The sequence below is a fragment of the Umbelopsis ramanniana genome (assembly GCF_025399195.1).
Source record: "Umbelopsis ramanniana AG unplaced genomic scaffold K450scaffold_2, whole genome shotgun sequence".
Lineage (NCBI taxonomy): Eukaryota > Fungi > Mucoromycota > Umbelopsidomycetes > Umbelopsidales > Umbelopsidaceae > Umbelopsis > Umbelopsis ramanniana.
Genome location: NW_026252088.1, coordinates 121676 through 135750, shown reverse-complemented (window position 1 = coordinate 135750; position 14075 = coordinate 121676). Strand labels below are relative to the sequence as shown.

Sequence of the window (14075 nt, the reverse complement as noted above, 5' to 3'; positions counted from 1 at the left end):
TCTTGCTGGATTGCCATATGTTTGTAGGTAGTAACAGTAACTCCTCTCGCAAATACAAAGTACATAACATGCCCCAAAACCACGATTCATGATCATCCGTAGCTTCCTTCATTGATGCGACTTTCATGCTTCTGTCGTATTAAGAATTAACTAGAAATATATGGTGGAAAGGTAGGCGAGTCCTCTTTCAGCTGGGGTAAAGTTATCGAGTAGATTCACTCTTTCCGTGGTTATACTACATAATATGGCATAAACTAACTAATATGGGCGGGCGGGCAGGCGGTCTCATAGCAGCAAATGGCATGAAGATGAGAACCCGTACATTTCCTTTTCTTTATCCCAACAATTTCGTCTGCCTCTCCAAAAATAATATCTTGGGTCGATCCGTTTCATACGTCAAATACTTTGCCGCCATGGTTATTTCCATATCCATTGGTCCCTTTCGTAGATAAGACTTTTCAACGCCTTCCTTCTCCGCTACATGCTCGTACCAGAGATGGATATTGTAAGATTTTACCAGCGTTTGCATCATCATGACTTCCACAGAACACCAGGCACGCTCGTAGTATGTATCGTCGATGAGGCTGATGAGAGCATTGCACTGCGCAACAATCATGGGTAGTGCCGAGACGCCTGGTTGTGGGGAGTCTTGGTCGACGCAGGCATGGTCCTTTAGAGAGAATGAATGAGATACTGATACACGACTGTTTAGTAGGGGGTCTTTCTATTACTTACCAACCATATACCCAGCTTCTCTCTTTTCACGGAAGGATGAAGTTCCAAGAAATCCTCAGCGGCTTTGACCATGCGACGGTATTGTGTATGCTTTTCATCATCAGGGGATGTCGACCCAGGACGCTTGTTGATCCATCGGTATGACATGAAAATCACAAATTCAGCCTTGTGGCTTTGAGATCCATCGTGCGAGCTTGACATAAAGCTTTGCACCAGACCATCGTCTGATCGCGGAAGTCTTCCAAATTGACAGAAGTCAGAATAAGGTATGAACTTGAGACCATCAAATAATTCCTTCTTCTTCTCATCAGCATCAAGCTCATCTGCATATACACGTCGTAGACGCATCAAACGGTCGCCGTCACCATGAGCAAGCAACTCAGGGCGCATTTTCTCCTGGAACAGCTCACGATAGCCTTTTCGACGCATCGCATCCAGATGTTGGTCCGCCAATTTTTTGTCGGCCTCACTATGATACTGTTGGCGAAGCCCTTCGAGAACAATTTGTTTGGTTTCTTTATCTTGATTGAACACAACATAATCTAATGCATTGTAGCCTTGCTCGTCGATGAGCTCCATATTTGCACCAGCGTCGATCAGTTCTCGCAAGTATTGTCGATTCTCCATCGAAGGCTCTTTACACATAGCAATGACAGGCGTGCAGGTATTGGTCGAAAACTGATTAAATTGCTTCAGTGCCTCTTGGAGCTTTCCACTCCTCCATAGAGCGCGTCCGTAAAAGAAGCGACTCATGGCAATGACCGTCGTATCTTCGGAGGCATTGGTGGCAGTCAATGATAAAAACGCAGCGTCTACAGCCATTTCATTGTTGCCTTTAGCCGTGTAACACAATGAGAGTCGAGCCAAGCCGATAGCCTCCCAAGTTGTAGCAGTCATGCGTATCTGCGCCCTTACCTTTGGGTCATTTGATTTTGTGTCACTTGTATTTCTCATGTGTCGAGCAGCATCAATACGTTCAGTCAATTGTCTGATCGCCAAGTCTAACAAGCTACCGTCTCCATCTCGCTGTGAAAGCTGATAGTTAATCATGCCCAAGTTGCCAATGGTGCGACATATGGAAGGTTCAAGCTGAATCTCTTTAGCCGTATTGTACTCGATCTCCGCCGCCTGCTTTGCCAGCTGAAGTTCACCCAAATGACGATAGACCACACATAGTTCGCCACTGAAATCTGCACGCTCTTTACATTGTCCTAGTTCTTCAACCGCTTTCTCTAACAGGTCCCTGGCTTGGTCATATCTCCCGAAACGCCTATTGATACTGCCGAGTTCACCAAGGACAAGGCTTTTGTAACGAGAACTGTTTGGAAAGTCATCATCCGAATCGCACAAAATGAGGGCACTATTCAGTTCCCGCAATGCATGTTCCCAATCTGCACGTATGGCATGTTGTCTACTTCGCTCCAAATAAGCCTCCCATGAGCGGATAAGTTCGACCTTGCCCACGAGTTGAGCAGCCGTTACACCTGCAGGGTCTCGTTTCTGAGCAAAAGACGTGCCATCCTTTGGGCCCATGACGTCCGCATCTTTCACGAAACCGCGTTTGCCATCGAAAACGAACAGGGTGGCATGCAAAATATCAATTGAAACTTCAGATCGATGGTATGCTGCGGCGTCGATGGTGTAACTAGTGTTTCGAGTGTGAACTTCCGAACGTCTTAGTGCAGCTTTTACTAATTTGCCAGTATTGACCACGGTTGATTTTTGCTGGCGAGTTTTGTATTTGTTATCTCCAACATTTCCATCGTCGTCGGCTCCATCCTCGGCGGTCCAGGAAAGTGCGTACTTGGAATGAGTTGCGCCTTCAAAATCCTCAGTCGCCTCAACGGTGTAGGAAAGATCCGTCCCTTCCCCAGCCAGAATCCAGCTCTGGGAGGAACACTGGTGCGAATGAAGGTCCACGTCAGGGTTTCCTCGATACTGATTTGGAAGCCAGACATGAAATCTGAACAGGACTTCAATATCTCCATCTTTGATCAGACTGCAAAGGGGAACTGCGAGAAACCCTTGCGCACTACGAGACGCAGCGAAGAGAGGAAGGCTTACCGATGCACTGGTGAGGGCGTCTTGTACCAAGCTCCATACCAGAGACAGATCAGATGGCGTCACCACGTGCCCTGCTCGACCACTCTCAAGCAAGAAAGCAATGCCAATACTGAGACGGCCCAATAGTCGAGTCTCTTCCTGTAAGTTGGGAAGCTGCTCACATAGCGCATCGAGCCAAACTTCAAGTGTACGTGCAAGGGTTTCGAGTTTGATCCACTGAGTGACTGCGCTTACAATACTGTCTGTGGACTTGGCTGCTACTGCTATCCCAGGCAAAATCTGTAGGATGGCCGTTGGCAGAATTTTGAATACATTGTCATTGCTGTCATCTTCATGATATTTCTTGGTTTCTTTACCCGCAAAGTCGTCGTCGGTGGTGGACATGAATAGATGAGATGGTGATCTTTGAAAAACACGAGAGGGGACAAGACATACAGCAAAAAAACGCCTTCTGTGTTTGTGTTCCCAACATGCGAGAAATGCTGAGCCTTTGATGACTGCGCTACGATGGTGGTGCCTAGCAACCAACAATGAACCATGGTTACAGATAACTTTATGTACTTTTTTTTATCTAGTTCTTCTTCAGTGTTCGCTGCTTCTCGGCATGCTCAACAATTTTCTTCTCTACGAACATGCCTTTGCGCTTGCGAACAGAATCCATGTACTTCTTAGCTAAGTTTTCTCGGTCCGCCTTCTCTCCGAGGTCTTCCAATTCCTCCTCAGAAGTAGGCACCCAGAAGGGATCTTGGTCCAGCATTTCAAACCTGTAGTTGCAAGGCATAAGTTAGATAGATATCCTAAATCCTTTTAATACCTTTTGCGCAGACTCCTACTTACCCACTGAACACAAGCTGAGGACTGGCTGCGCCTGAAGTCCTCTTTCGAATCTCTGAGAATCAAAATATCAGTAAGTCTCTGGTGTAATAATACCTTGGGCTCAGTGGTTATCCTTACCGTCAGAGAAGCCGAAACTTTCCACAACTGGCATGCGCGAACTGATTTGCCAGAATGAGGTACCGTCCTTCAAGTCTTCATGTACAATTCGCCCACGTCTCTTTGAGATAACTCCATAAACTTTACCGAGCACCTCAGCTAAAGTGAAGATGAAATAAAGAAAAAAAGTCATATAAGCCTTCAGGCATCTTCAAACACCTTTGTAAATTAGTTAGTTTGCATTCCTTACCTGATGCTTGGATATCGCATGAATACATGGCAAGGTAAAGTCTTGGAGACCAATCCAAGAAACTCTGTCGGCAGGCTTCACGCATGGTGGAAATGACTTGACCTTGAATGACACCGATCTTGGATCGAACTGTAGTATTTTGCAATGAGCATCATGACAACATAGTGTTTGGCATAGGATGTATCATCTCTTACCATCAATTGATTCTCCTGACGGACCGACCATCTCGTCGCTGTTCACAATAACGTCTTCAACAATGTAGCATACACCAAGCATAGGCTCGGCACAAAGCGTACCAGTGAGAGTTGAAAGCTGGAAGGCGGTATGGATATTAAAGTCCACGTCTAAAATGCCAAGTCGCTCGTCTTTTTGAATGACATCGACCACTTCATCATCCACTAAGTTGTCTTCCTTTCCGTCAGATTGCTTCTGTGACTTCTCAGCGTCGACATCGAAGAAGTGCTTTCTGACATAACCAGGTATGCGATTGATAAGAAGATTGGGTCCCACTCGCTTCGGTCCAAATGACCATATTCTACAAGAACATTTTAGTCTATTGAGAACGTATCGGCAGGCAGGCATTCACAACAATATAAAGTATAATACATACTGGTCAACAATGCCATCCCATAGAGAAGCCAAAGGACCACCTTGAGCCTGAGCAATCTGGAACTCCTTCTTCAACATGTCTTGGAATTCGGCAGCAGACAGAATCTTCTGTTCGGAAAGCTCACCCGTAATGTTATCCGCTTTGATCTCTTCGATATCAACGTCCTTGTTTTGCTTTTGCGCATTTCTGCGAGCAATTTTCTGTTCCACAATATGCTTAATAGTAGCTGTGTGAGATGCGAGCAGTTCCATCACATTCTTGGGTAGAGGGACAGCTCTTATTTTGAGACTGAGGTATTTGCTTGGTATTGGCACTGTCACTGTGCCTCGGGGGACCGTCACGCCATCCTTTTCCTTGTTGGCAGATAGATCTAAACATATACGAAAATAAAGTTAGATGATGGATAAAGAGCGTCCGTACCATAAGGCAACGTTACCTCCACTAACGATGGATTCACGGAAAGGCACAATGGGTGGTGAAACATGGATAGCAATTTTAGCAAATCGTTCACGAAGGTCCTTAAGGCAGCGCTCCAAATGCAATTCGCCAGCTCCCATAATGACATGCTCTCCCGTTTCTTGCAGCATGACCTCAACACAAGGATCAGCTTGATTAAGTAGGCGAAGACCTTTGACGAGCTTGTCCATTTCAGCTGTAAGCAAAAAGAATCGGCTGATAAGTAAAATGTGATACATCCATGTTCACAACCTCGAAACTCACATAAATCTTCGGGTTCTAAAGCAACACGGACAATAGGTGCGCTATCGGTTGCAACGCCTGCCAAGTTGGTAACGTCCTTGGTAGTACTCAGTGTGGCATTCTTCAACACATGACCTTCAAGGCCGCCGATGCCGAATACATTTCCAGCTGCTACCTCAGGCAAAGATTCCAGTTCTCTCCCCATAATCATATATAAGCTCTTAACGGTGATCTCTGAACAGTGCTTTTCTGGGTCTTGCGGCTTGTACTTTGGTCCAAGTACATAGATCTTCTGACCAACCTTCAGTGTGCCAGAATACAAACGTGAAAATCCAATCAACGTTTCTTCGTTTTTTTCAACATAGGAATTTTCAGGCTCTGGAGAAGCAGGAACATCGACAGGGGCATCGTCATTGCTGACACTCAAATCTACAGTAGCACTGCCTTCAGCAGCAGCCTTAAGAGCGGCACGATGAAGTCTTCCGCGTTCACGTAATTCTTCCGCTGTCAATAGCTTGCGGCGGTTCTCAGGCAGGGCTTCGGTAGGCACTGCAAACATTTTACTGACGTAGGCAATGGCAGGTGCACTTTCGGATTGATCACATTCGAACATAGCTTTCTCAGCCTCATTGGAAGGCTGTACTTCGCCTTCTGCAAATGGGTATAAAACCTTTGGTAACCGTATCCTTTGTGCAACATCTGGTGATGGTAGTTGCTCAATGATGGTGAGTAAGATAGCCGTTGCTAAGGGTAACCATTGTGTCATGATTGCGGTGAGAAGAACTCTGGTGTCTTTTGAGCGCATATCTCTTGGAAGGATCTTGAGATTAAGGGATGAGACAATTTTCTCTGTTCGTTCGCGATTACTGTATGAGATGAAGTTCAGTTACATGACAAAAAGGGAGACGTCCGCTCAAAAAAGACGCTGCGTATTATACATAAAAATCCACTTACGGCTCGACCACCACATTTTGATAGACAGCCCATATATTGTCCAGCACAAATTGAACAAACATTGGCTTCAAGTTTCGTCCCTTGAGATGTTTTTGTTGAATCACTCGCTTTGACTTTGGATCAAAGTAGAAATCTCCCCACAGACATTTTCGAAGTGCGGATTCCTTGAACCCAAGTTTTTTAGCGTAAATGGTGGCGAATTGCTGAATTCTAATATGAAGGTGGTTAGTATTCCAATTTCAACCCAACTTTCCACGAGATCATCCACTGTTACCTGAAAGCCCATCCATCAATGGCACTAGAAAAAATGACGTTGCCAACTGCGGGATCAAAGTAGATATCGGAATCGTCCAACTCTTCCATACTCCAATCATACATTTGATTCGCCATATCCTCTACACTGTCCTTAGTGGATCGTTTTCGCTTCTCTTCTTCTACCTTGCGAGCCTCTTGAGCCATCTGATCTCCAGTTAAAAAGGTGGCCATGATAGCATTGGCTTGTTCTAAGATCTTATTAAGATGCTGATACGCCTCCATTGGTGTGAGCTGAATTTCGGTGATCAGTCTATCGATTTTGTTGAGAACCAAAATGGGTCGAACTTTTTCAGCCCATGCCTGCCGCAGCACGGTAATTGTCTACACAAATTTTACGATGGTTAAATTTCGGTGACAGCCTTTACATTACATAATGCGTCTACACCTACCTGCGTACAAATTCCTTCAATGGCATCAATAAGGACCAGCGCACCATCGCATAATCGAGAGGCTGTCGATACTTCGGACGAAAAATCCACATGCCCGGGTGAATCAATCAAATTCACGAGGTACTCAGTAGAAATGGTCTTTTGTTCTAAGCGTAGTGTCAGAAGAATGAGGTCGCTTTGCTAACCACAGAGAGTGCGACTTACCTTCGCCTTGCATGATGGCTTTCAGTACTTGGAAATACAAACTGATACCACTCGATTCCATGGTGATGCCTCGTTCTTGTTCGTCTTCTCGTGAATCCAAATACCGAACTTTACCAGCGAGTTTGCTGGAGATAATGCCGTTGGATGCGAGCAATGAGTCGGAAAGGGTTGTTTTGCCGTGATCCACATGAGCTAAGATACATATATTACGAATGTTCTTGCAAGTGCTTTGCAGCTCCTGCAATTTGGCAGTAGTCACTGCTGGCATTCTGGTTTGATAAAGCTGGTATAAGTTGGGAGTCGGATTTCAACACAGTAAGAAGGCGAAAAAGTTGTGACTGTGTTGCATTTCAGCCTTCACGGTGTCGAAAAATCTTTCCTTCTTCCTTTCTTGCAAAACACCATGGCAGACGCTCAGCAACAGCAAGTCGACCCCACCATTCAGAACCCTGATGTTGTCACAAAGTATAAGACCGCAGCTGAAATCTCAACCCGTACGTAATTCACGCCAGGCTCATCCGCCCCCCGATCTCGACGTGATCATTGATTGTTTATTTTGTCCATAGGTGTCTTGAACCAGGTCATTCCTCTTTGCGTCGCTGGCGCCAAGGTTTTCGATATCTGCGTTGAGGGTGATAAGCTCATCCAAGAGGGTACTAAGGCTGTCTACAACAAGGCCAAGACTCCCAAGGGTAGGAACTGTTTTTGACTCGTGTGTACCTATGACGCATAGGATGCTAAAATTTGCCTCGTCCACTAGGTATTGCTTTCCCCACTTGCTTGTCTATCAACGAGTGTGTTGCCCACTTCTCCCCCATCGAGAGCGATCCCGAAGCCGCCACTGTTCTCAAGGATGGTGATGTTGTCAAGATGTAAGATTGATCCCCTCTTTGATTTTTTTATTTTTTTCTAGTCTTAACCTTTGACTTTTTCATCTAGCCAACTCGGTGCCCAGATCGATGGTTACGGCTCCCCTATTGCCCACACCGTTGTTGTTGGTGCTTCTGCCGAGAAGCCTATCACTGGAGCTGTTGCTGACGCCATGAAGGCTGCTCACACCGCTCTTGAGGCTGCTATCCGATTGATCAAGCCCGGTAACAAGAACATGGATGTCACCAAGGCTGTTACTCAAATCACTGATGATTTCGGCGTCAAGTGCGTTGAGGGTATGTTGACCCACCAACAGGAGAAGGATGTTGTTGATGGCAAGAAGCAGGTAAGGAAGAAAACACAATGGGTATAGGCTATCCAAGGTCATTCACCTCGAATTTCTTCCCAGGTTATCCTCAACCCCAGCGAGCATCACTTGCGCGACTTTGAGCGTGTTTCCTTTGCTGAAAACGAAGTCTACGCCGTTGACATTCTTGTCTCCACCGGTGAAGGAAAGACCAGACAAATGGAAACCCGTACCACCGTTTACAAGAAGACTGGTACCCGTTACCAATTGAAGATGGCTGCTTCCCGTCAAGTTTTGTCTGAGATTAACACCAAGTTTGGTAACTTCCCATTCTCTCTCCGTGATCTCGATGATCAGCGCAAGTCCCGTATGGGTATCATTGAGTGCGCCAAGCACCAAACTGTTTTGCCCTACGACATCTTGTTCGAACGCGATGGCGTTGTTGTCCAATTCTTGGCTACTTTGTTGTTGACCAAGAACGGTAACGTCAAGGTCACCACTCCCCCTTACGACCCTGCTCTTGTCAAGAGTGACAAGGAATTGAAGGATGAGGAGCTTGTTAAGCTTTTGGCCACTCCTTTGAAGCCTAGTGCTAAGAAGAACAAGAAGAAGAAGGCTGCCGGTGAAGCTGAAGCTGCCACTGCCTAAACCCTCCAACCACCTCTTTGTTACATTTGAGCCTAAAAACACACATACAAAAATACATGAAAATAAAAATTTCAATAGCCAGGCATTCTGCGCTATGACCCTGTAAACATGGAACCATTTCCTGTCGATATAAGAGATCGATTTTAAACCCCCCCATCCATTATGCTGCTATGGATTGAAGTTCAATGGGAGCAGCATTTAGCTCAATACTTCGCGCACACCCACTCTTTATATATCAATCAACTTGAGTTTCCGTCTTCTAAACATTCATTGTTGCTGCTGCGTCAAACCTGCACTGGGCATCGCCAAACATGCGGTAAATATAGCACTGAAACCTTACCCTTATTATAAAACAAACTATTTTCGTGGTCAGGGACTTTTTCTTATATCTCTCATTTGGTGGTGGGGGATGCGTCAGGCAGGGTGAACTATACGAATGTTTAGAGTGGCAAAAAATACATATACACATATTATATATGCAATGCTTAGTAAACAACAGAGCACTTTATCGCATTGATCAATGACATTGCTTATATTTTTACATGGTTTCCAGCGCAAGGAGACGACGTAGGAAGGAAGTCAGGGAGAATATGAGCTAAATTTGACATTGACGCCTTTTTTTTGTGTTGGACTTTTTTTTTTTAATTTGACCTATTTTAAATGGAAGCCAAACCAAGGTTTGTGAAGGCAGTTATTGCAATAGGCGAGTACCGTAGCGCAATGCCATGACAAGACTGTATGGAATAGAGAACAAGGAGATGAACCCCCCGTTGATGGACAGGACAAGTATAAATAGTTGGAGGTGAGATTTCCATACACGGTAGACATGGCCAAGGAGATGAATTTTACCTGAGAATAGTAATCAAACCAGCTGGCATGAAGGCCTTGCTCTTTGAAAAACGTATGCCCATGGCGATCATCAGTGCCAAGGAGACCACTAGCAAGGAAAAAGGTATTAATAGTCAGTAGTAGCGATTGACGCCAAGTACGACTCAGCCTCGCTTACCAAAAGCGAGGCCAACACGGCTCGGGCTCTGAGATGCTTGATAGGCCCCCAACGTGATCAAGCTGCCAAATACCGTTCCAGAGATGAACGATGCCAGACTACCGGCTGGAAAAAATGCAGGGTGGGAAGGACAAAACTCAGTTCAAAACCGATATATTATGAGAAGAAGGGACGACGGATTATGTCATTTTACCTTTGATATAACCAATCAATCCTCCTACAAATACCACGGCTGCAAAAGAATAACCTAGATTGTCTGTCATGCTGAAGAAATGAAGCTTGAATGGTGAGAAGAATGCAAGCGGGATGAATGAACTGAGTTTTTTCGCTTCGCAACGCTGACGATGACACTTTTTTTTTTTTTTTCCCCTATAATTTCCTTGGTAAACCGCTGGTTAAAAATACTCAAATTTTTCATTTTGTACCTGCTTTGTCTGTCTTTCTTCTCTTTCTGTTTGCTCAGCCCATCGGAAATTCATCATGATGCAACATGCAGAGCAAACTCCTCAACCACCACCACATGCACCCACTCCAGTGGTAGCCTATCCTACTTCTATCCATACTAATCATCCAGCTAATAGAGGATCAACATATTCTGAAGCAAGTACACCTACGAGTGCTTCCAATTCAGCTAGCCCTAGGTCACCCACCCCTCCCACTAATTCATCCGGTTCAGTGTCTAACATGACCATGTCCAACGACCAACTCCTCGATCACTCTCACTTAAAACCTGGCAGCCAAGCTTCGTTGTTGTCATATTCACAAACCATTAATATGTACAGAGAAAACGCAAAGAAAACCAACAACCCTGATATTCAGTGCGATTTTGCTGTCTTCATGGTTGAAGCCGCCAAACCCATTGTGGATAATGACACTGCTCGATGGGAGTATTTGAACGAAGCTGAAAAACTCTTGAAGCAGCTAGCTGCGCGCGGTCACGCCGAATCACAATATTATTTAGGCAACCTCTACGCCAGTGCATTACTTAGCCGGAAATCAAAAAACGAATTCGACAAGGCCTTTCCATTGTTTGTTCAAGCTACTAAACATCATCATCCTGATGCTGCTTACAGGTAATTTTTATTTTTTAAAAAAAAAAAAAGAGAGGGGGAAAAAAAAAAAAAAACGCCTTCTTTGCGTGCACCAAATTACACAAGCTCGTTCCAAAGCGGCATTCCTCATCAATATCTCCACTAACGCGGCTTTGGTATTTTCCTAAAATAGAGCTGCGAAATGCTATGAAGATGGCTTGGGGTGCAGAAAAGACAGTGCCAAGGCAGTTCAATTCTACAGGTACTTCTTTAATTACGTTGAGGCACGGCGACTAAATACGGTCACCCAACTATGACGTTTACCCCTTTTTTCATTCACAGAAAAGCATCCACGCTCAATCATCCTGGTGCTATGTATCGACTTGGTGTGGCTGAACTGAACGGCGAACTCGGTATCAATAAAAATCCAAGAGATGGTGTCAAATGGCTCAAGAGAGCCGCAGAAGCCTCCACCGTAGAATACCCCCATGCGTTACATGAGCTGGCCTTGCTTCATGAACGCGGTATTGACAACGTGGTGTTTGTGGATTTGGAATACGCCGTCACTCTGTACGCTCAAGCCGCCGATTTAGGCTATGCCCCTTCGGCTTTCCGATTGGGTGAATGCTATGAGTATGGCAAGCTCAACTGTCCTCAGGATGCTGCTTTGTCCATTCACTATTACACCATCGCGGCTCAACAGGGTCATCGCGAGGCCTGCTTTGCTTTGACCGCTTGGTACTTGGTGGGTTCACCCAACGTTTTACCCCAAAGTGATGAGCAAGCTTATCTTTGGGCAAGACGAGCTGCAGAAAAGGAGCTGCCAAAGGCTGAATACGCCATTGGGTATTTTACTGAGGTCGGCATTGGTATCCCAAAGAATACCGAGGAGGCCATGGAATGGTACAAGAAGGCTGCCAGACATGGGGATAAGCGTGCTATTCAGCGACTACAAGGCAAGGCACCTGAAAATCCCAAAGACAAGAAGAAGCGTGGATCACAAGCCGACGACTGTATTTTGATGTGAAATGCCATGATAGACTTTTTTTTTTTTTTGTGTTATACCTTCATCCTCGTTTGTGGGGGTGGATGCGAGCACGCACCACCCGTCTCTTCTTTTTTATAATTTTGGGACCCTTTGTCTGTTCTGTTCTGTTTTGAAAAACCCTCATTCCTTTTTTACACACTCTCATTTGCAATTTACCCCCCTTTTTTTTGCCTACAACCGTATCAATAATACCCCTCCCACTTTATGCTTACGAAGCGATGCAGATCAAACGGATAGGACCCAGGAAATAGATTGGAATTGTCAGCAGTTTCCTTATCTGTCATTAGAAATTTCTGTGAGAGTATGGTATGAAATCGGCTTCTCTCAACCAATGATGGAATTGTTACTAATCATTCAACGTCCGATGCCGTGCAGTGATTGGCTCGCAGCTGAGTAATGAGGTGAGCGGTGGCTTATGATGCCTCTAGAACAATCAACCCATCTGCCCTGTGAGTATAAATACTCAGACCACAGTTGCTCATTCCTACTCTCGATGTACTCTAGATTATTAAGACTTCCCAGCTCTACTAGAAGAACTTTTCATACCCTATCAGCCCTTAATATGCCCGCTAATCACCGTAAAGTCACCATCATTGGCTCTGGCCCAGCAGGTAAGCAATTCGCCTTTCTAGGTCGCTGCCCCGCCGCTATGACCGTATCACTCATACATCTTCATAGGCCACACTGCCGCTATCTATCTCGCAAGAGCAAATCTTGAACCCACTATGTTTGAAGGCATGATGGCCAATGGGTTTGCCCCAGGCGGTCAATTGACCACTACCACCGATGTTGAAAACTTCCCCGGTTTCCCCGAAGGTGTCCTTGGAGGAGAGTTGATGGATAAGCTTCGTGCACAGTCTGAGCGATTTGGAACCGAAATCATTACCGAGACCATTTCGAAAGTCGACCTCTCATCTCGTCCTTTCAAGCTTTGGCGTGAAGGGAATGAGGAAGAGTCCGAACCCACCGATACTTCCGACGCACTGGTCTTTTCAACTGGCGCTTCTGCCAAGCGTATGTTCTTGCCTGGTGAAGACAAGTACTGGCAAAACGGTATCTCTGCTTGTGCCGTGTGTGATGGAGCTGTCCCCATTTTCCGCAAGAAGCCCTTGGCTGTTATTGGAGGAGGCGATTCCGCTGCTGAGGAAGCCATCTATTTGACAAAATGTAAGTGGAGTGATCGGAAAGAAAAATCAAAAATGTGGGTCCTTTTACTAATGAAACCCTGTAGATGCTTCCCACGTCTATGTCCTCGTTCGTCGTGACAAGTTGCGTGCCTCCAAGGTCATGGGAGATCGTCTCTTGAAGCACCCCAAGGTGACCGTCTTGTTCAATACCCAAGCTACTTCTACCCATGGTGATGGATCTCTCTTGAACGCACTCACTATCAAGAACACGATCTCAGGCGAAGAAACCAAATTAGCTGTCAATGGTCTCTTCTACGCTATTGGTCATGAGCCTGCTACTTCATTGGTCAAGGGACAAATTGAATTGGACAATGAAGGTTATATCCTGACCCAACCTGGATCCAGCTTGACCAGCGTTGAAGGCTTCTTCGCTGCTGGTGATGTCCAAGATAAGCGTTACCGACAGGCTATTACCAGTGCTGGATCTGGCTGTATGGCCGCTCTGGACGCTGAGAGATGGCTCTCGGAACATGAGGCCACCGAGTGATCACACTCGGGGGAGCAGCAACACATCAACCCGACTTCTAAACTCTAGATTTTCTCGACCCTTTTAATATGGTGTGCGGGCCACCTTTTCATTAGACTGCACTACACCGCACAGTTACTTCCCTACTCATCTTTCTTAGACGAACAGCGGCTTTTTTTTTTTTTTCATCTTTTTCGCATACTGGTCAACTTGCAATGTACATAACATGTGCCATCCATCCAAGCAAATAAAATAAAAATATTAAAAAAATATACAGCAGCCCCCAATGCCGCCATTAAGGTTTCATTAAGGTTTCAGTGCCATTGCTTTTTGTTCTCTAAACCTTAATCTCACCACCA

At 45.4% G+C, this 14075-nt stretch overlaps 6 protein-coding genes across 6 annotated transcripts; 3 read left to right on the top strand and 3 right to left on the bottom strand.

The window, feature by feature from the left end:
• Nucleotides 1-334: 334 nt before the first annotated feature.
• Nucleotides 335-3183, bottom strand: K450DRAFT_168516 (uncharacterized protein; the record flags this gene model as incomplete). Its single annotated transcript, XM_051584078.1, has 2 exons — nucleotides 335-670; nucleotides 736-3183. The coding sequence occupies 2 exons, from the start codon at nucleotides 3181-3183 to the stop codon at nucleotides 335-337; spliced, it is 2784 nt and encodes a 927-aa protein (XP_051449147.1).
• Nucleotides 3184-3252: 69 nt separating this feature from the next.
• K450DRAFT_218358 (uncharacterized protein) lies at nucleotides 3253-7690 on the bottom strand. Its single transcript, XM_051585193.1, has 12 exons — nucleotides 7154-7690; nucleotides 6950-7095; nucleotides 6520-6881; nucleotides 6246-6455; nucleotides 5313-6157; nucleotides 5029-5244; nucleotides 4593-4962; nucleotides 4177-4517; nucleotides 3983-4111; nucleotides 3754-3891; nucleotides 3637-3688; nucleotides 3253-3563 (listed from the first exon to the last, which is right to left on the bottom strand). The coding sequence occupies exons 1-12, from the start codon at nucleotides 7419-7421 to the stop codon at nucleotides 3371-3373; spliced, it is 3270 nt and encodes a 1089-aa protein (XP_051449146.1). The 5' UTR covers nucleotides 7422-7690; the 3' UTR covers nucleotides 3253-3370.
• K450DRAFT_218352 (uncharacterized protein) lies at nucleotides 7154-9305 on the top strand. The gene is made up of 5 exons (XM_051585192.1): nucleotides 7154-7647; nucleotides 7720-7845; nucleotides 7914-8025; nucleotides 8093-8369; nucleotides 8433-9305. The coding sequence occupies exons 1-5, from the start codon at nucleotides 7557-7559 to the stop codon at nucleotides 8976-8978; spliced, it is 1152 nt and encodes a 383-aa protein (XP_051449145.1). The 5' UTR covers nucleotides 7154-7556; the 3' UTR covers nucleotides 8979-9305.
• Nucleotides 9306-9662: 357 nt separating this feature from the next.
• Nucleotides 9663-10365, bottom strand: K450DRAFT_218348 (uncharacterized protein). Its single transcript, XM_051585191.1, has 3 exons — nucleotides 10178-10365; nucleotides 9985-10089; nucleotides 9663-9915 (listed from the first exon to the last, which is right to left on the bottom strand). Exons 1-3 carry the CDS (start codon nucleotides 10245-10247, stop codon nucleotides 9824-9826), a joined length of 267 nt encoding a protein of 88 aa, XP_051449144.1. The 5' UTR covers nucleotides 10248-10365; the 3' UTR covers nucleotides 9663-9823.
• Nucleotides 10366-10374: 9 nt separating this feature from the next.
• Nucleotides 10375-12312, top strand: K450DRAFT_218342 (uncharacterized protein). Its single transcript, XM_051585190.1, has 3 exons — nucleotides 10375-11057; nucleotides 11209-11277; nucleotides 11358-12312. Exons 1-3 carry the CDS (start codon nucleotides 10465-10467, stop codon nucleotides 12040-12042), a joined length of 1347 nt encoding a protein of 448 aa, XP_051449143.1. The 5' UTR covers nucleotides 10375-10464; the 3' UTR covers nucleotides 12043-12312.
• K450DRAFT_218336 (uncharacterized protein) lies at nucleotides 12259-13994 on the top strand. The gene is made up of 5 exons (XM_051585189.1): nucleotides 12259-12369; nucleotides 12439-12512; nucleotides 12595-12674; nucleotides 12742-13230; nucleotides 13295-13994. Exons 3-5 carry the CDS (start codon nucleotides 12626-12628, stop codon nucleotides 13735-13737), a joined length of 981 nt encoding a protein of 326 aa, XP_051449142.1. The 5' UTR covers nucleotides 12259-12369; nucleotides 12439-12512; nucleotides 12595-12625; the 3' UTR covers nucleotides 13738-13994.
• The last annotated feature ends 81 nt before the right edge of the window (nucleotides 13995-14075 follow it).

What these genes read in the sequence shown, in the direction of transcription:
- K450DRAFT_218358 (XM_051585193.1), bottom strand. Translation starts at nt 7,421, where the DNA reads ATGCCAGCAGTGACTACTGCCAAATTGCAGGAGCTGCAAAGCACTTGC. An exon ending in AGCCATCATGCAAGGCGAAG is followed by an intron (nt 7,096 to 7,153) that starts GTAAGTCGCACT and finishes CACTACGCTTAG; the next exon opens with AACAAAAGACCATTTCTACT. An exon ending in TTGAAGGAATTTGTACGCAG is followed by an intron (nt 6,882 to 6,949) that starts GTAGGTGTAGAC and finishes AAATTTGTGTAG; the next exon opens with ACAATTACCGTGCTGCGGCA.
- K450DRAFT_218352 (XM_051585192.1), top strand. Translation starts at nt 7,557, where the DNA reads ATGGCAGACGCTCAGCAACAGCAAGTCGACCCCACCATTCAGAACCCT. An exon ending in CGCAGCTGAAATCTCAACCC is followed by an intron (nt 7,648 to 7,719) that starts GTACGTAATTCA and finishes TTTTGTCCATAG; the next exon opens with GTGTCTTGAACCAGGTCATT. An exon ending in GATGGTGATGTTGTCAAGAT is followed by an intron (nt 8,026 to 8,092) that starts GTAAGATTGATC and finishes TTTTTCATCTAG; the next exon opens with CCAACTCGGTGCCCAGATCG.
- K450DRAFT_218348 (XM_051585191.1), bottom strand. Translation starts at nt 10,247, where the DNA reads ATGACAGACAATCTAGGTTATTCTTTTGCAGCCGTGGTATTTGTAGGA. An exon ending in ATTGATTGGTTATATCAAAG is followed by an intron (nt 10,090 to 10,177) that starts GTAAAATGACAT and finishes CATTTTTTCCAG; the next exon opens with CCGGTAGTCTGGCATCGTTC. An exon ending in CCGTGTTGGCCTCGCTTTTG is followed by an intron (nt 9,916 to 9,984) that starts GTAAGCGAGGCT and finishes TTTCCTTGCTAG; the next exon opens with TGGTCTCCTTGGCACTGATG.
- K450DRAFT_218342 (XM_051585190.1), top strand. Translation starts at nt 10,465, where the DNA reads ATGATGCAACATGCAGAGCAAACTCCTCAACCACCACCACATGCACCC. An exon ending in CATCCTGATGCTGCTTACAG is followed by an intron (nt 11,058 to 11,208) that starts GTAATTTTTATT and finishes TTCCTAAAATAG; the next exon opens with AGCTGCGAAATGCTATGAAG. An exon ending in AAGGCAGTTCAATTCTACAG is followed by an intron (nt 11,278 to 11,357) that starts GTACTTCTTTAA and finishes TTTCATTCACAG; the next exon opens with AAAAGCATCCACGCTCAATC.
- K450DRAFT_218336 (XM_051585189.1), top strand. Translation starts at nt 12,626, where the DNA reads ATGCCCGCTAATCACCGTAAAGTCACCATCATTGGCTCTGGCCCAGCA. An exon ending in CATTGGCTCTGGCCCAGCAG is followed by an intron (nt 12,675 to 12,741) that starts GTAAGCAATTCG and finishes ACATCTTCATAG; the next exon opens with GCCACACTGCCGCTATCTAT. An exon ending in AGCCATCTATTTGACAAAAT is followed by an intron (nt 13,231 to 13,294) that starts GTAAGTGGAGTG and finishes GAAACCCTGTAG; the next exon opens with ATGCTTCCCACGTCTATGTC.